This window comes from Vidua chalybeata, chromosome 15 (assembly GCF_026979565.1).
Source record: "Vidua chalybeata isolate OUT-0048 chromosome 15, bVidCha1 merged haplotype, whole genome shotgun sequence".
Taxonomy (NCBI): Eukaryota; Metazoa; Chordata; class Aves; order Passeriformes; family Viduidae; genus Vidua; species Vidua chalybeata.
In genome coordinates, this window is record NC_071544.1 from 10,389,935 (window position 1) to 10,415,626 (window position 25,692).

At 45.7% G+C, this 25,692-nt stretch overlaps 1 protein-coding gene across 6 annotated transcripts in view; it reads right to left on the reverse strand.

Moving 5' to 3' along the window:
• The window catches only part of LOC128795807 (kelch-like protein 3), a 62,413-nt gene that overhangs the window by 17,391 nt on the left and 19,330 nt on the right, over window positions 1-25,692 (reverse strand). For 5 of the 6 annotated variants that reach the window (XM_053956868.1, XM_053956867.1, XM_053956872.1 and 2 more), the window contains 5 exons: window positions 23,350-23,466; window positions 20,212-20,318; window positions 14,988-15,109; window positions 7,116-7,278; window positions 4,399-4,508 (listed from right to left, as the gene is read on the reverse strand). In XM_053956868.1, coding sequence (XP_053812843.1) covers window positions 4,399-4,508; window positions 7,116-7,278; window positions 14,988-15,109; window positions 20,212-20,318; window positions 23,350-23,466 — 619 coding nt within the window. Of the gene's footprint in view, window positions 1-4,398; window positions 4,509-7,115; window positions 7,279-14,987; window positions 15,110-20,211; window positions 20,319-20,632; window positions 20,694-23,349; window positions 23,467-25,692 lie in introns of those variants that run through there. The other variant, XM_053956871.1, reaches the window with a different exon arrangement.

Here is a 25,692-nt window from a genome sequence, read left to right on the forward strand (position 1 = left end):
CCCCCAGAAACCAAAAAGTCTTGAGGACAAGTTCCCCACACACACAGGGCAAGCCCTGCCTGCAGCCATGGAGCCTCTGCACTGCCTGCATTGCTAAAAATACTCAGATACTCCAGCTGGGAAACAAGGGCACACTGGGCTTTTGCTCTGAACCAAAATCTAGTTTTACTTCCAGATCCAGCTGGTTGAGATAAGCATCCAGAGCTGGAGTCCGTGACCAAGTGCTCACAAACAGCCCCATGGGCAGAGCCCTGGGACGCACAGGCGCGGGAGAAGCGTCCTATGCGGGCTCCTGTATGAATATGCATGTGCTTATGTAACTGTGAGCCTCACGCACAAAAGAAAGGCCTAAAAATGTCACCAGGAGTGGGAAAGGCTTCCTGAAACACCCAGCAAGGCAGGAAGAGGGGCTGATGCAGTCTCAGATGCTGCACAGCAGGAACTGGATCACTGCAGTTGAGTTTCCCCACAGAGACAGAATTAAATTCTGAAGCATAACCCATATCTACAGGCAACACTCCCCAAGCTCTCTCACTGCCCAGTTACTTGGGGGGGCTGAACAGAGACCCCATCTGTCCCATGTTTCCCCCAAAAGCATCCCTGGCCTTTCCCTCCAGCGTGCCAGGCAAGCGCCCTTGGTTTCAGCTTCCTTCTGGGGTCACCAAATGGTCAGGCCAATTTGCACAGATAATTATTTCTTTCTTTCCATCCTGCCCATCACTCCCCAATAAACCAATTTGTTTAGTCCAAGGTCACTAAATGGACAAAATCAACCAAAAATGAGGGCACCACCTTTCAGTCCCCAATTGTTGCTGGTAAATGTATTTGCAGGAGGCCTTGGCAGACACATCCTGCCATGAAGGAGATGCAGAGCAGAAACAGGTTTCTTCCTCTTAGGCTAAACTATATACTTTTAAAATGCAGTAAAGCACCAGCCTCATTTCCTGTGCCAACAAAGTTTCTGCTGAACTGTTTGGAATTCAGGACACTGCAATGAGGATTTAAGCAACCCAACAGGGAACGGTGTAATCAAACCACAGCAAATGCTGAGGAAAATAGCTACTGCAGAGCTTTTAAGTATTTTAAAATTAAAATAAATAAGCAAGCAAACATTTTAACTTTGGCTATGAGGCCTTTAAAGTAGAAACTGGGTTGTTGTGAGATTTTTTTTAATTGTAAATGAGTGTGGAAGTAGGATAAAGCAAATGTTTAGCCGACAGACAGGCTTTTCATTAACCTCTTCTGCACAAAGGCTGAGCTGCAGAATGGGTTAAAAGGGTTGGGACATACCCAGCTACAGGTCAGGAGGACAGTGAACAATCTAAAGGAAGGTAAGGCACTGTGCACTAGGAATAAGCTGCTTCCTCGGTGCTGGCGTCCACTCCTGAGTCAGACAAGCACTGATGCTTCCCTGCTGTGCCTACTCTAAAAATAACTATTAAAAAAAAAAAATCAGATTCTGGCACCTTCCGTTGGCTCTGATTTCTAATTTCAGAGAAAGGGAAAAAGGCTTTAATCCAAGACAGCAATATCTCTATTTAAAGGCCACATCTGTTTCCAGTCCTGCCGTGCCCTCCCTCCACACGCCGTGCCCGCTGCAGACCCCGAGCAGCTGCTGCTGCTCCCCCAGGACCCTCCAGCCACGCAGGACCTGCTGCCAGGGTGGGATGGACAAAGCAGTTGCCCACACAGCTTGATTCAGAGCTGAGGCACAGGCTGAGGTAGCAGCTGGCACCTGCCTGGCTGCAGGATCAGTCCCGAGCTTGGGAGAAGTAAAATTCCCACTCTATGGAGAAGAAGGGTAAAAGCCTGGAATATCCCCTCTCTGCATACTGCCTAAGGAAAGAGCAAGTCCAGCTGTTTTCCCAGTCTCTTCAGCCAAAAACCCATTTGTTAGAGACTCCCAAGAGTGAGGGCCAAACCTTGCATCAGCTTCTGCTGCATGTCAGCAGCATGAGACAATGAATCAATTACCAGACTCTGAGTAGAATCCCCAATCCAAAAATCCCAACCCTCTAAAACATTTCTTTAGCCACTGTTCTGATTTGGCAGGAGACCATTCTCAAGTCCCCCCACTTCACACACCTTTAGTAAAATAACAAATAATTATTATTTTACATGTTTTTTTACCTTGCAAACAGTAAAAAGAGCCAATTAGGTCAGGTACAGAAAACATTAGTAAAAATGTCTTCCACTGTACTGTACTCAGCTACAGCAAAAAGAGCAAGCAGGGACAACAAACCTCTGCCCTTTTCTGAAAAGGCCTGTGTAACTGCAGAGGCTGGTACAACAAGGGGGATAGAAGAGAAAGGAGAGGAATCTCTGAGTGATGAGAAAATCCTGTCACCACTTGACAATTAAAATAGATTTCTGTGCTAGCAGAGAATTTTTGTCATCCTGATGGCCAAGGGGTATAAATAAGCCAAAATTGGTGAAGATAAGGATATATTTTATTAGGCCAATTGGTATTAGTTACAGGGTGCCAGAGGAAGGGGAGAACACACAAATTCCTGAGGCATTCCAAGGGTAATTCTCCCTCCCTGATCCCAGCAGGACTTGGCTCTGACGCTTCCCAGTGATCCAGGGATGGCAATGCTCTGGCTCACAGGTACAGAACATGTATGAGACACAGCAAGAAGGGCAACGAGAAAACTCCTTGTGAAATCTGGCTGTGACAATTAAGCTGCCAGATTGCTGAAATATTTTGCACATGCATACACACAGATACACGTGTGTATGTATAGACTGGTATGCACACATATATGCTTTTATATAATTTGTTTTATAATATGTATCTCAAGCATTAACAGATAGGAAGAATAAAAGTGAGGAAAACAGCTTGTCTGTCATGAAGTTAACATGAAAACAGCAGCCTACGAGTCTGTCCTCAGTTTCCAGCACTTCTTTGAACTCCAGCACATTTCACATTTATGTTCCATTCCCATTTTCTGCCTCTCTCCTGTTATTCAGGTCTGTTGTTTTGAACGTGCAGCTTTGTGCTTACATTTCCTTCCACTGCCTTGCATTCTCAACAATCTTTTCTTTTACAAGTTCTTTTACAGTCAGCTAAAGAAATACTGGGTTTGATTGTGTAAAGCTCAGATTTTGATTCCCCTGGGCACAAGGCCAATAAAAGCTTTTGAACAATGCTGCACAAGACTGGAAAAAATTGGTTACTAAACTTGCACTTCCCTTTGCAGGCTGCTTGGCTCAGGCAGAGGGATTCTGCTGTGAGTTTGTGCCATTTGCTGTTTCCCTTGCTGGCCCTGCCCCAGTGGCACCTCGCAGCCCCCGCCAGCCCCACGCCTGCGGAAACACGCCCGGAGCCTCCGAGGTTGCTGGCTCAGGATCAGCAGGGAGCACCCCTGTGTCCACACCTCACATGGAACAGGATTTCTGGAGAGTTTTACAGTCCTCTGGGCCCAAGCACTTGCATGTCTGCAGCCCAGAGGGGCTGAGAGGACAAGGGCACACATGAGGATGTGCAGCACCACCACACCCAGGTCCAGCCTCAGCCCACCCAAATGCAGGCATCCAGCAAGAGCCCTGAAGTCACAAACCACACAGCCCTCAAGCTCTTCTGTAGCCTCTCACAAGTGACCATTTACATTTAGGAGCATGGATTAGTGGTGGACCTGGCAGTGCTGTGTTAGTGGTTGGACTCAATGATCTTAAATGTCTTTTCCAACCTTACTGATTCTGTGACTTTACAATCTCCCCACAGTGACAATTTGGAGATGAGCTGAAGGACTTGAGGCACGTGTCTGTCCCCAGAAACCTGCAGCAGGTCATACAAGAAACTCAGACCAGAGAACGGGGCTGGAGGTCACCAACCACCATAAACACTGCTCACCCTCCTCCCCAGGGCTCCAGACTACACAAGATGTGCCAAAAGTTTCAACCACAAAAACAGTATCAACCAGTGCCTTTCTCCCCTTTTTTACTAAAACCACTGAAGATACTAGAAAAATATTTCCTTCCTTCCTTTTGGTTCTGGACTTCCTTTTGTTTTTCTAGCCAACATGCAACAGAAGCCAATATTCCTCCCCTGCCTAATGAAATTCACTTTTTTTTTTGAGGTTTTACAGCAGGTATTAAATGCTTTACACAACAGCAGATGGGAGTTTCCTAGTTTTCCAGAGAGGGAAAGTAGTTGGTTCTGAGCCCCAGGGCTTTTAGCACGATATGGATCTGAGAGTCATAACTTCCTGCAAAGAACAACCAAGTGAAGGTCATTTTTATGTGCTTTTAGGATTCACGTTATTTTAATTTTCCATTCCACATGATCTCTGTTGGAGAATGGCCCCAAAGGAGCATATAATGATAACAGTTCCTGGTGTAATATCTAGAAACATGCCAGCATTCTTACATTCACTTTTGCTATACAATTTACTGTACCTTTTCTTCAGAGGAGACTGTGAGCTTGTCACTTGATATTAAACTGCAAACCTGGTCCAGACTAAGGCTAAGAAATTCTTCTCCTAGCATCACCTCAGGGAAGTGCTGCTCTGTTCAACAAATGAAAAGGGGGAACAGAAAATTATAATGAAATCCATGTTTTCAGTCAGTGGAAGGACCAGTCAGCATTCAGACAACAGTGCTGAGAACCCAAGACAGACCCACAGCAGCTGTGAGTGGAGCACAGACAGAAACCAGCCTCAGAGCAGGAAAAAGAAACCTGATGTTATTTCAAGCAGCACCGGCCCCATGAAATGCTTTCATAAATGACACTAAACTTTCTGAAAAGCCACTGAGAATATTCCAGTGGCAAATACAATTATAAGTGACAAGGGTCAATGTCCAAAGTAGTAAATAACCTGGCCACCCCAGCATCCACCTTCCCAGTAGTTTACCCCTTTCTGCTTGAGCCTGCAATTGTACAAATTTCTATTTCTCCCTTTTTTGCCTCCAGATCCCTCCATACTGTAACTCTGGGAGCCACTTGAAAACAAAAAGCATGAATATAACCCCAAACTGGAAGAATTACGACTGAGCATCATCAAACCTGTCAAGCTTTATATCTAGCCAAAAGGCACACAAAATAATCCCCTCCTAAAAAATAATTTCTAGGTCAAACATGTCATTAGCCAGCTGCAGCAATTTTAGTTTTGCAAGAATTTCTTACATATACTGCCAATTTAATCTCACCTGTCACTTGCTAAGTCCCATTTATCTTTGGCTGAATTACAGAAACATGAATCTCAGACACTTTATCTGAAGCAGCTTCTTTCAAGTTCTAATTCTGTAGCTTTGAGAAGCTCAGACTCCTGAATCCAAAAAGCTCTCTCTGCAGCAAGATCTGCCTCGAGTTTTCACATCTGCAAAGTGCTTTGCCTGACAAAAAGCAGCACCACAGGGGCATGAGCTGGCCTAACTTCGAGACAGGAGATTTTTGGAGCCCCTGAACAACCCCTCATCAAAGCTGTTGCTGCAGAGTTGGACTCTGGACTTGGACTTCCCAGACCCTCCTTGCTCTACTGAGGACTAAAATCCTCAGTATCTCAGAGCTAAGCCAAGGCTCTGATTAAAAATAGCAGAATGTGGATAAAGTTTAATACTCTCTTATGCTGGAAATATATATATGACCTAATGAACTCTTTAGGCCTTAAATATTTAAGAGGCAGGAAACACTCCCCACACAATAAGCTGGATGCACTCTGACTTCTGGGCAAAATCTCATATTCATTCATTCTGGACTTGCATCTGGCAGCAGAGAGGTATTTGATCTTGTTATTAGTTGGAAGCAAGGAAGAGTATTTACTGATTTTAATAAAGGAACTGGTGCCTGCATCAAGAAGGCTCCTTCACCTACTGAAGTTATCCATTGGCCAGAACTCAGCATTTCTCAAGTAACTGAGCTCATGCATGCATGGACTCTTGAGCTTGGGGACTTCTGTCTTGGTTTAAGGCTGTTACATAAACAACATAGTGAAAAGAATTTTAATGACATTTTTATTAATGGAGTTCCATTAACATTACATGGGCTGCTGTACTAACTGGGACCTATGAAGGCCAATAAAACAACAAAGCAGACCTTCTAATTGCCAAACAACCAAATAAATATACAGTGAATGCACTGCTTGTTGGGTTAAAGATTAAACAGGGCCTGGAAACAAGGATAATGAGATATTACAAGCAAGCTTTTATACAATTAACCATTCCTTCCAGGGTACCTTTTTCTCCAGGGGATAATACAGCCAGAGCAGCTGAAAAGGTTTTAGTTTTATTTGCAAGAGAATAGGGGAGAATTCAATGGATACATTTTGATTTCACTGAGCCTACTTATGGTCCAATTAAGGGCAAAACTGTTAAAAAGGAAAATGTTGCAGGACAGAGCAGGTGCTCTGGGAAACAGCAGGTGTGTGCGTCCCTATACAAATTATCAGAAAACAGAAAAACAAACTGGGAGAAAACTATTAGCTTGTCCCAAGCAGAGGTCAAGGGCAACTCTGCTGGAGGAGACTGGAAAGTGCTGGGGAGTTCAAAGCTTGGGCTGGCTGAAGAAGCTTTACATTTATGATGTAGAGGAGAAATGCTGAAAGCCATTGTCTGCACCTACTTATTGCAACCAAACACACCCACTCCCAAAGAAACATGAGCCTATCCTCCCTTGGGGTAAGGGGCCATTGCTGCACAGATCAGAGCCTCAGATGCATGGCAGTTTTAGCTGAGTGCTCCAGCTCCCACCCCCAGGATCTAACTTGGCCCAGAGCCGCTCATTCCCACAATGGAAATGCCCAGCAGTGCCTGCTGCTCTCCCAGGGCAGGGTCCATGGGGAGGACACCAGCACCAGCGCTGAGCTGTTCAACAGGCACACCGAGAGCTTCTAGGATCACACTCAGGAACTGTTCTGTGGGCTGAGATCCAGAGGATCAGCCTTTTTTACCTCCTAACCTCCTCCTTTTTTACCTCCTAAGGTGCTCCCCTGCGACCAAACCACATTTCACAACTTGCAGCGTCACAGAAAGTCACAAGCCCAGAACTAAACAAAGCATTCCCTTCCTGTTCTAAAACCAGAAGTCTGGAGAGACCAAGCAGGACGTGCTCAGCCTCCGAGCTGCTGTGCCTGGAGGCAGGGTCAGCTGCACACCCAGACCCCCTCCCCTCCCCTCACCTGCGTAGGCGTTGGCCTGCTGCAGCAGCTCGGTGCAGGCGTGCACGTCGGCAAAAGCGCGGATGCCGAGGCAGTTCGTGGGATGCAGCTGGGACTGAAGGAAGTCACAGCAGTTTTTTCTAACATCCATCAGTTGCAATAAACTGGCAGCTGGCAACAAAACCTGCAAAGGCACGAGAGGGGAATGGAAGTGAGTAACAAGGAGTGGTTCACAGCTTGCACAAACTGGAGGCGATTCCCTTCCAGACAGGGCCACATCCCTGTGGGGTTATGAGAGGGAAGGTTCAAGTCTTAGCTCCACCCATATGCAGAAGATCCCTGTTCATGCTCTGAGACATGAAAATGGCTATCCTACCCTGGGCTGTAAGTGCAACTCTTCTCACAGCTTCTCCCCACAAGACCTCAAGGCAAAATGAGGACAAGGTAGAAGCAACCATGCTTCTGAATGCTCCTGAATTTCTGGCTTTGCTGCAGGTAGGTCCTGCACACAGATTTTTTTTTTTTCCCAAAGGGCTTTTATATTATTTATAAGCATTGCCACCAGATTCAAAGCCCATAGCAGCCCAGCAGTCCTCAAAACCCTGGACTTCGTTATTTCCAACAAAACCTTATTGGCTTGTGAGGAGGGTGCCCAAGCAGTCATGTAAGAGAGGGGGTTCCCAGAATCTCAAGCAGGTTTTGGTGACAGCAAGGCTCTTGGGAAAGACAGGTCCAACTATTCAAATCAGCAGCTCTCATTTGCACTTACACAAAATGCTGGGGACACTTGTGGACCATGGCTGCATCTGAATATGAGGTACTAAGCACAGAAAAAGGAGACAGAAAGGGATGACAAATGTGACATCTGCTGGAAAAAAACACCTTTGAGGCCAGCGAGAAGGACAGGAAGTAGAAAACAAAATCCATCAGGACATTACAGCCCGTGACATCAGCTACTTCCTTTTTTATGTCCAACAGCAACTGCAGACGTGTCTTATTCCAGCTCTTTCATAGCTCTGGCTGCCTCACACATGTCCTTCCAACTGGGCATCTGTGCTCTCCATCTGAGCACACATTTCCGGAAAGTTATTGCCAACTCAAAAAAAAAAAAAAAGCAGCTGTTAAACAAAACAAATAGGTTAACAGCATTCACCTCCCTGGGTCCCAATGGCAGCAAAGGGATAAAGATGGTCCCTCCCTGTCCCTGCCACCACAGTCCCATTTCACACCAGGGCAGGACACTCACAACCTGCTCCAAGTCTTTCTAAGCAACTGATGTGTTCCACTCCAGCCCAGCTGTACAGAGGCTGACTGCTGCCAAGCAGCCACCCCAACAGGCAGCAATAAAAAGAGAAGTCAATTAACCCAGGAGCCTGTTTTGGCCCAAGCCTCTTGATGCCAGGAGGAGATTAGTTTGTGGCTTTGATTAAGTCAAGACAGCAATGCTCTAGGATTTTAAAACCTGGCTGTGAACCATTTTCTTTCTAGCTGAACCATTTCTGAACATCTGAGCTACATAAGGGCTTTGGGTAGCCAAGTGAGACTCCATGCATGCCATCTCTGGCTATAGACCAGCCAGAGCCTCCTCTGTGCACCCCATCCACCCAGGATGCATCCCTGCCAGTCCAGGTGGGCTGCTTACCCCTGGTGTCTGGGATGTGACCTCCAGACCAAAAGGAACTGACTACCATCCCCACATGCACCAGCCCCTGGACAAACCAGTGCTGCTTTATGGCCTGTGCTGGCTTGAGAAGCAGTGCAGAAGGAGCCTTACACCACTTCAGCCTTCAGGAAAGGGGCACTATCATACAGCACTTCTCAGAAATAGGATATAAAAAGCCTATCAAGAGATGAGGGGATTTTCTCTTTCTTATTTCCCAGCTGAACATCTCAACACTCATCTTGTTTTTACCAGGGAAGGCAAAAAGCAAGCAAAGGATTTCCGTGAGAACAAAGTCTGTTTCCTTTAGAAATAACAAGAGGAAATGCCCTGCCTAAACATGCAGCAGGACCAAACTGCAGCCCCATTAATATCCAGGCAAGTTGCTCACATGGGTCTGGATTTGGCTCTTAATATTTGAACTCCAACAGCCATGAACCATTTTGTGAGAGCTGGCTTCTCTACCAGATCTGCCTCCAAATCAAAACCCACTCATTTTTTGAAACTATATCAAAATTATCAGCTATTACTACTGAGACTGACTGCTTTGCTTAATTCATGTCCAGAGCTTCATCTATGGGGTGTGTGTCTAGAGATATAGATAACATCTAGTTATATGTGTATATATATATTTTTTTTTAATATATACATATATATATCCAGCTGTGCTCTGCAGACTCCACACAAATTTCAAGTTTTACACAACATTGTCTGGGCAATTATTTCCACAGACCTGTGATGTCTCTAAACTAGAAACATCTTTCAGCCAAAAGTGTTCTGTACATATAAGGTTCATTCATTAATGCTGGACTGCAGAGGCTGAGGTTAATTCCCTACTGTGACAGAGCCTTACAGGTAGCCTTGGCCAAAAGTTAATTTACATCATTCCCACTCTGCAAAACTGGGAAAGGAGCATTTCCCCTAGGCAGGGGATGTATGAAAGCTTATAAGCACCTTTGACAATTTGGTCAAATTGGAAGCCAAATAAAAGTAGTGGCTGTAAGCCTCAGCTGCACATCCAGGGCCACAGCTGGGACTGCACATCTGCCCAAACAGGGAGACAGCTCCCAGGCACCTGCCCAGGGGAACCTGTAACCAGAGGAACAAATGGATTTTGTGCTTGCAAGGCAGGTAAAATCAGTTTTAAACAAGCTGCTCTGAACAGCACAAATAGTGGAGATAAAACTACATTAGTGTAATGTGGCTTTTGAGTGCAAGGGTGGCAATCAGGCTTTATTACGCCCCAGCTGCTCCCAGGCAGCACATGGGCTCAACAACAGTACTTCCAGTTAAATGCTCCACCTGAGGTGAAATAGCCCAGACAGAGGAAGGTGTGACAGCATCAGGGAGTCAAAAACCTTGTCAGGAGCAGGAGACAGACAAAGGACATAGAGATGAGAGAGAAAACAGGGGAACAACTGGCAACTTCCCTCCTGAGCTACCTTCTCCAACTTCAGACACACCATCCCTCGGTTAAACAGTGAAATAAAAAAGTGACACATGTACGGGCACAACACAGTGCTCTGGTGCCACATCCACAAGTTTCTCCTCAGCTTTCTATTAGGCCAAGCCAATTTAAAAGACTTCCTAAAGGTTTAAGAAAGGGCCCCCAGCCCAGAGGAGTCAGCCCTGCAATGGACCAGGGACCCCTGCACCCCAGGGAGATGCACAGCAAGGAGCTTTGGCTCCAGGGAGGAACACAGCCCTAACTTATTGCTGAAAGGTGCTGTGCCTCACCCTTGGCTTGCACCTACTACAGCTGCAGCTTTTGGACTGAATAGGGGGAAGAGAGATGGACTGACCCATTTATAAACCCTTTATCATCAAAACTGCACTTGCCAGAGAACTCTCTTTCCTTGCTGTGAACTCCTAAGTGTGCAGGGAAAGCTGAAGTGCAGAAGTACTCTGGAACAGAAATATTGCAGCTCCTAGCAATTCTTTTTTCCTCTTTTCTTGAGACATTTTTTATGACAATTACTATGGCTGCAAAGCTGACAGATTCAATATCTACTTCCTCCAGAGAGCTGATTTCAGATTTGTTCTCTGTGTATGAGCCATATCTCAAACTGTGGCAGCACACAAGGACACCACACATGTGGTCCATGGCACATCATTCCTAACAACTTAATTGTGAAACCAGGTTAATCGGGACTTTTTCCAGGGAATCATTATAACTTGAATGATAATTACTTTCTTATCTGGGAGGGCAATTCTCTGGCTGCCTGCCAGTAATGAAGTGTCACAAGTAAGGCTGGTTGGGACACCATAAGGAGGGACTGTATTCACTGTCTAAAGACAGAGGTCCAGGCATTTTCCCAGGACTGCCTAGGACAGGGACAGGCCTGGTCCCAAATCTCTTAATTCAGCTCTGCTCAAGAACACCATGAAGAGCTTCTCCATCACTGAGCTAGCAGGTTTGATATGAAAGTTGGAAAGCAGGCAGCAATGTAACCACTTCAGGTGCAAAATCAAGATCTATTTGAAACATTCAAGTAATTCATATGTTAAAATCACCAGCTACCCCTCACACGTAGAGAGCAGCAGACTCTGTGCTCTGATGTGTTTATGATTTCCATTGAGATCAGCCCAGGAACCTGAGCATCTGTGAAGTTCCCCGAGACACTCACTTTAGTTTTCCTTCCTTTTACAGAAACTGCATGACACAACTTCCTTCTAAATAAATGTACCAAGCTCCACCTTCAAATGAATGAGGTCTTTATATCATGCATATCAAAATTTACAACCAACCTTGACACAGGATGCAACAGAGGAGGAACAACAGAAGGCAGCAGGTGTAGAAATCCCAGGATGGATTTTCCTGAAACTACAACACGACTGCAACAAAGACAGAAATTCTGTCTCTGCTCCTTGCCTTCCAAACAAGTGGGAGGCTTAATCCCAAATACACAGATAAAACTTCTCTATCATCCATCATCCCTGAGCCCTCCTACTGCTGCACCTATATTGCCTTGAAATCCCTCTCTAAGAATGAAGTTCCAATAGATAAAGCACAAGTGCATTTGCTGGGGTAATTCTCACCCATGTACCCCAGCAGGGTTAGAAGAGAGTATTCCTTGGGCTCAGCATGAGCTGAAAATCACCTTTGCCTGCACATTTGGGACATAATCTTGAGAAGGAATTGGATGGCCACCCCCAGGAACTCACTACATAGATGATGACTGGAACTGACTCGTACAGGCTTGGCCCCTGGTACACATATCTATCCTTACATAAAAAACAAAAGACACTGTGTCATTTCATTGCACAATCAGCTACAGAAATACGTGCTTAGAAAAAGAATCTCACTTCCTGAGCCCATACCAGGCCTATAAAAAAAAAAAAAAAAAAAAAAAAAAAAAAAAAAAAAGGGCACTGCTCAGCATTCAAACACACTTAGGAACATTCATTCTGCACTCCATGCTACCTTTGCTGTCCATCTTTTTCTCAGTTCTATCCTGCTCTCATCTTATTTTTCTCACTGCCAAGACAGTGTCTTTTCATTTATTCACAAGTTTTGATATCTTGGCTGCATCTGCTCAGTCAACACCATTGAGCAACATTCTTTTTCTTTTCATAATTTCTACAATGACATTACTTGGCACCTGTACCCAGAAATTGCTTCTTCCAGAGAAAGTCTGAGGAACTCCTTTAAAAACACCCTTGCCCAGCTAGAGATTCAGAACATGTGACAAGGAAACAGGACAGCTCAGGAGATACCTGCTGGGAAAAGAGAAAGCCTCACTGTGCTCAAGCAGGGCTGCAAAGAAACATTGCTGAAACAGCACAGACAGGCACTACTGAGGTGTCCTTCCAGATGGATGGATGGATGGATGGATGGATGGATGGACGGATGGATGGACGGATGGATGGACGGATGGATGGACGGATGGATGGACGGATGGATGGACGGATGGATGGACGGATGACCCAAAGCTGTGCAGCAGGAGGATGTGGTGATGCAAGGGACCAAACCTGCTCACTTCTTTCTAACACTGACACATCTAATTCAAATGAGAGTCTACAAGGAACTTAATTTTTTTGTTTTTAGCCTTCACTTCATGTGAAACTTTCCAATAAATCACAGAATAGTCACTTCTGTAACCTTTTCTTCTTGTGGCTTAAGGTGAATATTAACCTGTTTATGGCATTTTGTTCAGAGTAAAACACCCGGGGACAGGATACAAATTTCTCTTTCTATTGGTTTCATAACACAATTATATTAAATTCCATGAAACATTTTCAGCATGAACACTTTAAACATGTAATAAAATTTAAACTAGTCAGTTAATCTTGCAGTAGATCAGCTTCATTTCTTAGCTTCTATGAATTAATTTACCTCTAGCCGGAAGAGTTAATCACAGAGTGGATATTAAAATAAATGCTGCAGTAAAAGGACCTGCTTTACTAGATTGGGAAAAAACACTTAGTATTCAGAACTTACATTTTTTTTATCTTGCTGTCTGAGAGATGAAAAACAAATGTAGCCAGAGATCTGCTTTAACTCCCTGTAATCCCTGGGCCACAGAAGGTAGGTTTTGGTTATGTATTACTAAAAGATATGGCTGTCTAGTTGCTCAGGAAAGGCAACACCTGGACTTTCACAGACCTTCTGGGCAGGATGGGGCTGTCTCTCCAGCCTGCTCCAGCTCCCACAGCACTGCTCACACCCTGGTGCAGCTGGAGCACCAAAACTCTCCCCTGGGAAAGCAGCCAGGGTCACCGCCCGAGCCCCATCCACGGCAGGCTCAGCAGATGGGATCCCAAGCTCTGCACATCCCATGTGCCAAGTGGGAGCTTCTGGAGCACCCAAGGCTGAGCAGCGTGGAAGGAAAGCACACCTTTCACAAAGCACATGGATACAGCCTCCATGCTTCCCACAGAAACAGGGAAATTTACAGCCTGAGGGTGTGTAAATGTCATTTCTCCTCCAGCAATGGGAGATCAGAGGTGCAAGGAGCTCCACCCCAGTCCCCCACTGAGTGATGTGGTGCCAGCTCCTGATGACCCTGATGTGGGTCACACAGCAGACAGCCAGGCCAAGCCACCCACAGTGGGGTTTGAGTCCCAGCTCCTTTGCCATAGGGCACCTTGAAGGTCTCTGCACTGATGGCTCTCAGCCTCACTGCAGGGCAATCAGGGCAGCCAGGCTCCACACTCCCACCAGTGTGACACTGCCAGGCTGAGAGCACACCAAAGAGTCACATTTGTAAAACCAGAGGGCAGAAGGGACAGGAAAAGGCCCCCACAGATTTTGGTCACGAGGGATGGCGAAGGGCCGCACTGCAAAGTGGGACTAGCTCAGGGGTTTGGCCAAGCTCCTGGACAGGGCAGCAAGAACCTCACTCTGCCTGAGGGGTCAGAGCAGAAGAGCTCACAGCAAGAGCCTCGTTTCAAGCAGAACCAATCTAATTTTGCTGTGTTAATTAGGTCAACAAAACTCTCCCCAGCATCACTGACACAGACTTGCTCCCCTGGCAGTGTCAAAGTCAAAGCGAGGAAGACGATGGGCTCAAACTGCCACTTGCAAACAAAACCAGACCAACTGAAAAACTAAAAGCATGTACACACACAAGCTCTCAGCATCCCTCCCAGACATCAGTGGCTAAGTGCAGAGCCTTTTTCTTACCACAAATACAAGCAGAGTCAAAGAGCAAGCTTTACCAGCAGCCACAGCCACGTGACACTGCAAAACACTCTTCCTGAGCACCCTGCTTTATTTGAAGGCTGCCTTTCAATTACTCTTTCCACTTCTGAACAAATATTTACCTCTCAGAAATTCAAGACAGAGCACACACACAAAAAAAAAAGGAAGAACGTCCTCATTTGAACAACATATTCCACTCAAAGCTCTGTGAAACAACTCAAACTACCCAGAAGAATTTAAAAACTAACAGCCACATTCCTCTGCCATGGCCTTAAAACATTTGACTCACTGCTTGTTTGAGTGTATTCTGACCTTCGACAGACTGACCCACAAGTCAGCACAGCTTCTTGGAAGGCAGATGCCCGCTCTTGTTAAAACAGCTCCACACAAAAGCCAAATGCAACATGACTTAAGCATGGGGAAAGCACTAAAGTGCCTCAAGACTAAACAGAGGCTGGAAGCAGCTCTTTTCAAGCTCAACCTTTTACTTTCTGCAGCCTGAGGAGATCCCTCACCCCCGAAGAACCTGTGCCTTTGAGTTCCAAGCCTTCCACTTGGTTCTCCACAGGAGCTGCTGAAGCAGACCCACCTGCACGTTCTCTTCCGTGACCTCGATCTCAGCGGTGTAGATGTAATCAATCAGCTTCCTCAGGGTCTGCCCATCCACGTCTTTTATCTCAATCTTCTTGGCCTTACTTTCAGACATGTCTCCTGAAATTCATTTCAAAAGGACAGTTACAGTTTGCTCTGCAGGACCTTGCTCCCCACACATCCAGCACATTCTCCTGGTGCCCGACTACGAGACTGCCTGGCACTATCCCTCACCATTGAAGAACCACCAGTGAGATTCCCAGAAGCCTCCCAATGGCACCTAAAAAGCAACTCAAGATTGAGGACACTGGTGTAAAGCAACATAAATCAATAAATGCAAAAAACTCAATTTCTTCAAAAGAACCTGCCATGGTTCACCTGCATTCAAACAAATACAAGAGCTAAAAATAAACCCCCAGTATGTCCCTTAATCATGTCCCAAAACAGGGACAGACTCAAAGACACTGTGGATGTGCCTCACAAAGGCCTTTGAGAAATATATTTTTATATCTATTTATTAAAAATATATTTAATTTTTAAAATATATATACATATGGATAGAATGATTATGAATGAATATGAATTAATATGTTGCAACAGCTACATTAGGGTATTTTTTTTTAGTATACCCTACATTAAAAGCAATGCAGTGTTATTCTCTTTCTTTAGAAAGAAGCTAAAACCTGCTTAGAAAAACAAGCACACAGGCCAGCAGTTACACAGCATGCAGCAAGCTTCTCTCCTAAATTACCCTGCTGTAAGCCATCCATCACTTACACCTTGTGCAAAGCATCCACACAGAAAGATGCAGTTCTCATCTCTCACCTTCCCAAGCTCACACCTTTGGATCCAAACCGTATCCCTTCCCCAAACCCATAACTCAAAAGCACATGGAACTAGAGCAATAATTTCCTCCCTGAATACACAAGAAAAGCCTCGTAGCTGTGTAAGAGCCTATTCATGACCCAGAGCTTTATGCACACCTCCACACCCCCCGTGCAACGGGAGCACATCAGAGGAACAAAAACAAGCAGTGGGGAGGAGAAAGGACTCCCCACGGCCCTTCCAGCATCCCCACACATGGTGACCTCACCCAGGAGTTAATCACCAGGATCTCCACAGAAAAGAAAGAACAAACTCCCAAGTGGAAAGAAAATGATAGGTGGAAAAACAAAGCTAAACAAAGGAGAGCATGAAGAAATGTCAATTCTTAAACCTGGGCATGAATAATCACTACTCTCAGAAATTCAGTGACTCAGTACTGCTGTGGGATTAAGTGGAAAAATATTTCCTGCAGCCTATAGAAGTAATTACAGCCTACACCTCCGTGCAGCATTCCACAGGACATGGCCAGGCACAGTAAGTGCACAGCACAGAGTCAGATGCTAAAGAGGGCCCAAGCTTGAGCAAAACCTGGATCCTGCTAATTGAACTTTGCTGACTTTCCTTATGTGAATAAGGAGGTAAATAATAGGAGTGAGGTGGGATCATGAGTGTTAGAACAGTCAACAACGTCCCAAGAAGTGAAATAATATTTGCTCCAAATTCAATTTTTAAAATTTAATAATAAAATGTTATTCAGAGAAGCTCATGAATACAAATGTACCAGTACAAAGGGATAAATGACCTACATTTAGGAGGCCTTCAAAGCAGGTAGGACTTTTTAATTGACAAAATGTGTCATCTTCACACACTTCCTCCCCCTAAAAAACCCCAAACATCTCCAGAGATGAAAGGGTGCTTCTGAGGACAGCCCAGTCCCCATCAGCCCTGTGCTGCTGGAGGTGCCTGTAAGGAGCACCCAGCGAAACCCCCTGCATGGGGAGGGCAAGTGGGGCCCCAGCCCTGCAGGACCCTCGGTGTGGGGAGGGGCTCGGCCACACACACCCAGAGATTGATGCAGAAATAGCTTGGAGGGACCAATCTGATAACATCATCTGTCGTGGCAGCATCCATGTGACACAAGCAACAAAAATAAAAGCTGTGTGGGCTTCCCCACCCACCAGCAAGCTGCCAGCCCTGCACACTAACAGCTTCCACTGGCTCTGCTGCGGGACCAGCCCAGGAGGGAGGCTGTGTGCTGTGCCCACAGCAGGACAGGATCCAACTGGAGCCATCCCGCCCCTCCCACTTGTCACACGGGGGACAATTCTCCAGTGCTGTGGAATGGGGAAGAGCCTGGAGACACCACAAGTGAACCAAGGCAGGGGTTGGTGCAGACCAGGAGCAGGCAACAGGCTGCTCCTTCCTCCAAGCACAGACCCAGGGCAAGCCTGTGGGCAGCTGAGTGCTGGACCACTGAGGGCATCTCGTCTCACATCTCTTCAGAAGAAAAACCTACACCTTAAACCTCACAAAATGCAATTTCTAGGGTGTCTTTCATAAGTTGGACTCCAGCCCTATCTGATACCTTAATTACAGAATAATTCAAATCACTAGCATCTCTCCCACATGAGAAAGGGCTGCCTTGCACATGGCACTGCACAGACCCATCCCTGCACCGCTGCAGCCAGGCAGACACAAGGGACGAGGTGAGAGGGGGCAAAGGCAGGCAAAACAGGCAGGGTGGCTCTGAGCAGACCTCTGTAGGGGACAGACTTAGCAGACACAGCCCCTCATGGAGGCATTCCTTTCCTGCACCACACTCAACACCCAGCAGTGCCTTTTCCACTCCCCTCTGCTCATCAGGGCAAGAAGAGAGCAGAGCTCTGTTTTGTCACAAGACAAACCACACTCCAAACTGCAGCAGCCCACGGTGCTGTGTTTACCCAGCACAGCAGCCTGCTCTGCTCCTCCACATTGCATTTCCCAGAGCAAAGCCACAGCTTTGGCTGTTTCCTAAGTCACAGATGTGCTGAGGGAGCATATGAGTGCATTGGATAGCAAAACCACAGCCTCTCACACATGGGGTGAGTGCTTTGAAGCAGCACATAAGTCCTGCAAGGGACTTCCTTCTGCTTCCTCCTTCAGCACTTCCAAAATTCCTAAGGTATGTGACAAGAGCAGTCCTAGCAGTGTCACTGGAGTATTTGTTACCCTTTCTGAAATGATTGTGTTTTCTTCTAAATGGACAGAAATTACTGTCCCAAATCATCCCCACAGAATAGTGCCAACAAGGACCAGCACCCAAAATGCTCTAGAAAGCCAGCATGGAAAGGGACATTCAGGAAGTGCTGGTCCCAGCTTTCCTTCAGCAGTGGAAGATACAAATGGAAAATGTGCCTACCCATTTTCAGACTTTCCAGGAATACTTCAAAGAGGAATGGCTAACCAGAGGACACACATGGCTTAGGAAAGACCCCAAGGTCATCACAAGGTCGTTCATGGCTCCAAAGTCAGGGCCAGCTGACACAGACAGAGCCTGCAGAGCAAGCAGTGGTGAAGGTGGATGAGCTGTGGGTCTCAGTGTGGGTCCCACTGCTCACAGCTCCACTCTGATCACTCACTACTCACTGCTGGCACTGCTGGGGGACTCCTCCAGTGGGAATTCAGTGTCCACAAGCAGCTCCTGCAAATACCCCCACAGTGCAGCTGAACCTGAGCCCTTGTGCAGTGCAAAAAATCCAAGTCACAACAACCAGCTCGTGCTGAAGGTGTGATTTTAAACTGTCCCCTTGCAGGGAGTGAACCCCCGTGCAGCTGGAAGGAGATCACACACTCTTCATGAGATTCAGACCTCGGGAATTTGGAGATAGCTAGACTGAAAGCAAAGGGAGAGCTGGTCTTTGCCTGACCCTCTGCCCCCGGGGACTTGTCAGGGGGAGGGGACAGGCGGCTGCCGGGGCTGTCACCCAGCCCAGGGGAGCTCTGGAGCCAGCCACATGATGGGTTAGCTGATTACTGTTTAACCCACAGAGTGAGGGATTACACGGCCCAGAGAATTCCTGCATGGAAACATGAGCAGCCCTGCACCACCACCTTCCCACTCAGATGACCTCTAAGGATCAGGGGGTTTTTCCAAGGGTTTTTCTTTATTAAACTCTTCATCAGGGACAAGCATCACAAGCTGTGCTCGAGGTGCCCTCACACACAGCTACTTCTGAGCAGCGCTTGCTCCTCTGCCTCACCACTGCAGACAGTACCAGCTGCAGGGTGCAGCACCCCAGGAAACACAAATGCTCCCCACCTTAGCTCACCACACTGATAAAGCCACCATGGGGAGTGTCACATCATGCCTCACATTTTACACCTGAGGTTTTCTCCCCACTTCCATCACAGAAGGGAAAAAAGCTTCACTAACGACAAGGTCTTTCCTGAGAAATGCTGCATCCTGCTTCCAACAAAATGAATTAAACTAGGTCTAATCTCAAGACTTTTAAAAGCAAGAAACAAGGCCCAGACCACAAGCAAATGAACACGAAACAGGGAAAAATCCCTGAATATCATTTATGTTGGAGCTCAGGGGCAGTGAAAACCATTCCCTGGGGTGTACAATCATTTTCTTTGTATTTGTCAGTTCCTGTCCCAGAAATGAGGGCAAAGAAAGGGAAGGAAGCTCAGGAGTTTCTGACCACACTAATTTTACTAGAATGACTTAAATAAGCTGCTCACTCTCCTCCTTCAGGACTGACCTAGCTTTCTTGGGGTTTTTTTTGCTGACCCATCTGGGCACAGCCTTTGAAGGGCACCTGCTCCAGGGATCAGGTGATCAGAGTGGGAATTTTGTCCTCTTCTTCCTTTCTGTCATTACCAAAACACACTGGACTGCAGCAACTCACCCTGTTAAAAAGCTGGGCTGCTAAAACACACTGGGATCAAGAGAACAAGGGTGTTATTTCAGGCAGCAGAAAAAAGTGCCATGGGAGATTAAACATCTGTGGCTGCCAAATCAGTATCGGCAGGACTGAGCCTTGAAACTACAACTCCTGTGCCAGCAACTCCTTTGATGTGCACCATGAACATTTAGGGCACTGAACACGTGCTCGATGGTAATGTTTTCATGATCCAAGGTCTTGTTAGGGGAAAAAAAAATAACCCATAAAGCAGTGAGCCAAATCCATAACCTCACAGTGCCCCACATGCTATCTACTCACCCCACAGGAATTAGTCAAGGATGACCAGCATCATCCATCAAGCACAGCAATCTGCAGACCCATGTGTGCCCCTTCTGTCTCAAGGAAACCCTCTCAGCCTGTGCTGCAGCTCCTGACAGACACAGCCCAAGGGCTGGGGACAGCAATGGCCCGTTCAGCCCAAGCACTGTGTGGTGTGACAAGCAGTACCTGTAAACATGGCACAAAAATAAGGGCTGCAGGCTGCCAGCACCACCCGGTGAGCTTCCATCTCCACGGTTTCGGCCACAATCACCACATCACACAGGAGCCGCTTGCTGGGGAAACACCAGAAAAGACAAAGATCATTTCAGAATTCCCTGTCAGGCAAAAAGCTACATCACTATGGCCCAAAAAAGTGGAAGACCCACCATTACAGACACAGCACCTGAGCTTCTGCCAAATCCCAGGGGAAGGTCCTCTAATCCTTCAGTACCAGCTCCTATCACTGTTTGCTTACAAAGCAAAGCCTGAATCCTCCTGAGGCAGCAGCCCTGCCTGTGCTTCTGATTTCCCCAGGGGAAAACAAAACCTGGAAGCCAAACAAGGCATACATGCTGCTCAAAGAACAAAGGGTAAGCAGCTCCCTCACCTCTCAAACAAGTAGGGCTTGGAGGAGGCACAGAAGAGCTTAAGGATTTGGGCACTACCTGGGGCCAGGCTCTAGCAGATCTGTAAGACAAGAAATAGCCATGCAAGGAACACCAGCATCACTTTTTTCTTTCCACAGGGAAAAGGTGGAGTGGAAAATGAAGTGATTTCTGTACTTCCTTCCATGCTTGTCACTAAAGAAAGTGGCCACCAAAATATGTCCTGGCACTGTTAGGTGCAGAGGCTGCCTGAGGCATCTGCCAGAGCAGAGGTATCAACCACTGGAGTTTATCCATGGGCCTGAGGACTTCATTTACCTCATGAATTAGTCTGGGATTAAGAGTCACTGGGATAAAGAACGGGGTTCCAGACAGAAACCAAAAAAAAAACCTTCTAAGCTCCCCCACTGACTCATTGTAGAGCTTTGGAAAAGTCACTTCATTAACGAGTGACCTTTTCTACTCGCCCCACGTATGTCCTTTGAGGATTCATTAGTTAATGTTTGCACAGAGCTTCGCAGATGCCGACAGCAAGAAGTGCTCAGCCTCCCAATAAGTTGGTTTAAGATGCTTAAGCATACAAATGCAAACTAAGGGTGTTCGTTTCAAATGTCAAGCCCAAAAAAGGATCAGTGCCTGTAAATCTAGATGTTGCCTTCTCTTTGGAACTACTTATCTCCACACTGAACTTTGTCTTTAGGAAACTGCATTATCAAATAAACATACACAGAGCTTCTAATGGACCAGCTATGTCTCTTCTTCTCCATATATTGAAATACGTGAAAAAACAGCTGTGAAAAGGAGGGTTATAGTTGGAAAACAGGAAGAAAGGAGGAACTGGCAGTCTGTACCCTGCATTCATGCTAGTTTGGAAGGGGGGAAGGGCAAGAGGGAAACTCTTTAAGAGCCTCCTAATGGAAGCTTCCTCATTTATTTTAGCTTATATAGAAGGTGCTCTGTTCAATTCCGCTTTGGGCTATAGTAATCTAAAGTACCACTCATAAAATTAATTTCATCTACATTTGCCAACTAAAAGCCTAAGTGGCACTTAGGGCCATGGTTTAGTGGTGGCCTTGACAGTGCTGGGTTAAGGATTGGACTCAATGATCTTAGAGGTCTTTTCCAACCTAAACAATTCCATGATTAGTACAGGTTATTAGTATAGGTTATTCCATAGTATATAGGTTAAAGGCTTAGCATGATTTTTCTAGACCCTCTGAATGAGATTTCTGGATGCCTGTGAAGGAAGAAACTATTATTTAAGGTATCTATTAACACTGATTGCTGACAGCTTAACAGATCCCAAGCTCAGTGCACATTCAAGAGATTTGAAAACTGTATATTCCATAAGAGCAACAGGAGCCAACAAAAAAAAAAAAAAAACAACCCAGTACCAAGAAGATGAAAACATCATACAGGTGCTTAATGGCAGCTTTAATTCTTCCTTATTTTATCTGTTCAGTATTGCCCAAGATACCTAACCACAGGCACTAAGAAACATTTTCTGTCTCCAGTTATTCCCACTCTGCTTCAATTAACAAAGGAATAACAGTAGCGCAATAGATTTCTGAATATAGCTGCACAAAACTTTAGTTTCAGATCCTTTGCTTTCAGTACAAAGAAAGGACCAGAAGGATGCCAGTTAAAAGTAAAAAAAAAAAAAAAAAAAAAAAAAAAAAAAAAAAAATTACAACATGCCCTGCTTCAGATAATAGTTACAATATTTCCATTTTGTTCCTATGCAACAGAGAATCACTGTCAGATATCTGTGGAAGGAAACATTTCCAATCCTTCTCCACACTAGAGAAGTGTGTATTAGGAAACTACTTAATCCATGGAGAGTAAGTAGCTATTACAGCATCTTTTGATTACTTGGAGTGTGCAGAAGAGCAAAAGGTGTTATCTGCTTTCATCACGTCCCCTCAAGAGTTAGGGAGCACATACATTCATGTGTGTGACACACATACTTTCCATATTCTTTTTAAAATTAGAAGGGTGAAAAGTCTAATGAATTAGTCAGAGAAATGCTCACTGAACTTCTGTCTGGTTTGTGGGATAACAGCCACCAAGAAACAATTCAGGCTGAACCACTGCCACCACACTGCTGATGTGATGACAGCAGTTTTCAAGGCTGTGTTCACAGATATTTTTTCAGCCTCTGTTCTCCCTGTACCCACACAGCAGTGTAAAGACCAAGGTGTTCTCTTTTAACTAATATGAGGATTTTTTTGCAAGAAGAGAGCTGACATTCTTCCTGAGTACTTGCTTTTTTTTTCCCACCCCTTACTTTGGAGTGCTAAGCCCAGACTGAGTGATGCTGCTAGTTAAAGAGACTAAGAACAGTACATTAATAATCTTTGGTCTGTAATTATGTGTAGGTGTCTTAGTGTCTGTAATGTTCTATTATTGAGTTTCAGACCCTTATCTCAGTTAAGAACATAGTTTACAGCTGAATTTGTTGGAAGTAATGGAAAAGTCTAAATGAATTATCATCTATAAATGAAGGCTATGGCTCAGATAATGTTTTTGGGAAGGCAGAGTTCTGAGACTGAGGAGAGCAGCCCACCACAAAAGGAGTATATTTTAGCTCCCTATTTGTGATTAATCCTCTACATGCAACCATTAGCTGTAATAAAAATGGCACAGACTATTTTCTACGTCTCTCAATCAGCATAATTCTGCTAAACCACAGAGGGTGCCCAGTAAGTCAAAAGTGTACCTCCGTAATTCATTCATGACCTTGAAAGCCTTTCTCATGTGAGAGGGATTGACTGTCACTGTACGCTGGTCCTTTTCATCTTCAGCTGCCTCAGAGGAACGGGAACTCTGCTTAATGCTAAAAACAGGGACAAAAAAAGGAGCAGAAAGTTTGATTCAATGGCACTATAAAAAACAAGCATCCTAAAACTGCAGCACAGGGTATTAAGCATGGAGTTACTCACAAGTCAGTTAGTCAGTTTAGGTTCTCCACATGAAGCGCATCAAAAAATGCAGCTACTTCTGCATGGATGTTGAAAGCCAACTCAGCCCACATTTCAGACAGCAGGGAAGAAAAGAAAGAAGTGCCAAACACCTGAGGACAAAGCCCAGTCTTACAGCCTTCAGGCCAGGAAAGCAGTATAAGTTGAAATTCAAGCCAGAACATAATTGCTTCACTGAATAGAAATAGACTTCAGCACTGGGAACTATAAGAGTACCATGGATTTTTTAACATTCACACCGAGAAAAAGAAGTTTAGCCTTCAATGTCCCATCTGAAAAAAGCAAGCACACAATACATGACTTGTATCTTCTTTAGAGGCAAGTAGAAAAGGGCTATTAAAACTCCCTGCACAGCTTTCAAAGCTTTACTGAAGCTGCTTTCCATTTCAGAAATAGTCTATTTATTGCCACTGAAACATATGGAATGAATTATTAAACCTTCCTACCAGAACCACCAGCTCCATAGGTAATGTCAAACCAGAGGCACTCAGCTATGTGCTGTGTTTAACCAGGCCAACAGGTGCCTAAGGCACATACATGTCCTCATTGCTTTGTTGGCAGCAATAGCTCTCTACACACAACTGACAGCGGGTCAATATCTCCACCTCCCTGATGTGAAAGTCTGTGAAATCACTCGGAGCTAAAGGCTCCCACCTGAGAAAGGAGCAGCACTCTGAGGCAGGTCCCTGTTCTGCTCACCTCCACGGCTCACCCCTCAAACCCCTGGCAGGCAAAGGCAAACAAGACAAGTCAAGGAGGGCTGTCTGTGTCTAAAGCCAACTCCAAGAGAAAGGCAGATCTCAGGTGGCAACTCCATCGCCCCATGTGCCTGACTGGAGACCTTCTCAGAGCTTTTCCTTCCAAAGGATAGTCTCCTTCACCTTTGTCCCCTCCTCCCTACCACCTTTCTTAGTTGGGCTGGCATGATAAAAAAGGCTGAATTGAGCTAAGCCAGCAGTCTGGACAACCCAGCATCCTGGCTCTCTGGTGACCAGAAGGTGGTGTCTGAAGAAGGGCACAGAGCAGGGAAGTGTGGAAGGATCCTTCCCAGAACACCCTGTCAGCTTCTGTCAAGGTGTGTATGCATGGACATACATATCTATATACAAGCACACTTAGACACATTGACTTTCCCTTTGAAAAACACATCATTCACTATTTACAACCCCTGACAGTGTGAAGCCCTGGCTAACATTACATCCTGCCTGCTCCTGACCGCTGGCTGTCACCACCACCGCGTCCCTTGACACCACACAAAGCTCTCTGCCCCCCAACAATCTTTGGTTCTCCTTCCTCGAGAAGCAAGAGGCTGAGCAGCAGCCTGGCTGCACGCAGCTCAAATCCACGCCTGCATACTGAGCAGCCTCCAGCTTTGTGCCTGAGACAAAGGTTAATGCCAAAAACCAGCCAAGTCCAATTCTTTCACTTTGCTGAGTGAGTGAAATATTTTCAGTCATAAGGGAAGCCACAAGGCTGAGCAGAACGTCACTCAGCACATGTCCCAGTGAGGGAGAGAACTTCCCAAATTCCATTACAGTCATCATCCAATTAGCTTAGTATGGCTGGATTAAAAGAAGAAAAATCAGAAAGCAGAATACCTCGTGTTAAGTGTTCAGTATTCAAGGGACTGGTACCAGGCATCAACACAAACAGTTTTTCTATCCCTGAGGAAAGCTGAACTCATTCTGTGCCACGTGAACTGCCAGAGGTGTTCATTGCCATGGAGCTGTGCTGGCACTTGGCTCTTCCCCAGCTCTGCACACTCCAGTGAAGAAGCCTCCTTGCTCTCCTTGCCCCAGGGACACGGCCAAATCCAGCTAAGCCTCAGTGCTGTGTCTATCAAAAGCCTTCATTGAAACTTTAGGCAAGGTGACCACAGCTTTCAACACCCCAGTACAAACTCTTGATTTTTAAACAGCTAAACCTGCCCATGTGGTATGTTTGAGCCAAGAAGGGAAAAAAAGGCTCTGGAAGTGCAAGTGACTTCATGGAGCTTTCAGGCTCCAAAGCTGGGACACGTACAGGAAGTAAGCAAAGTAAACAAAAAAGAAAAAAAAAAAATTAAAAGAAAGTGAAACCAA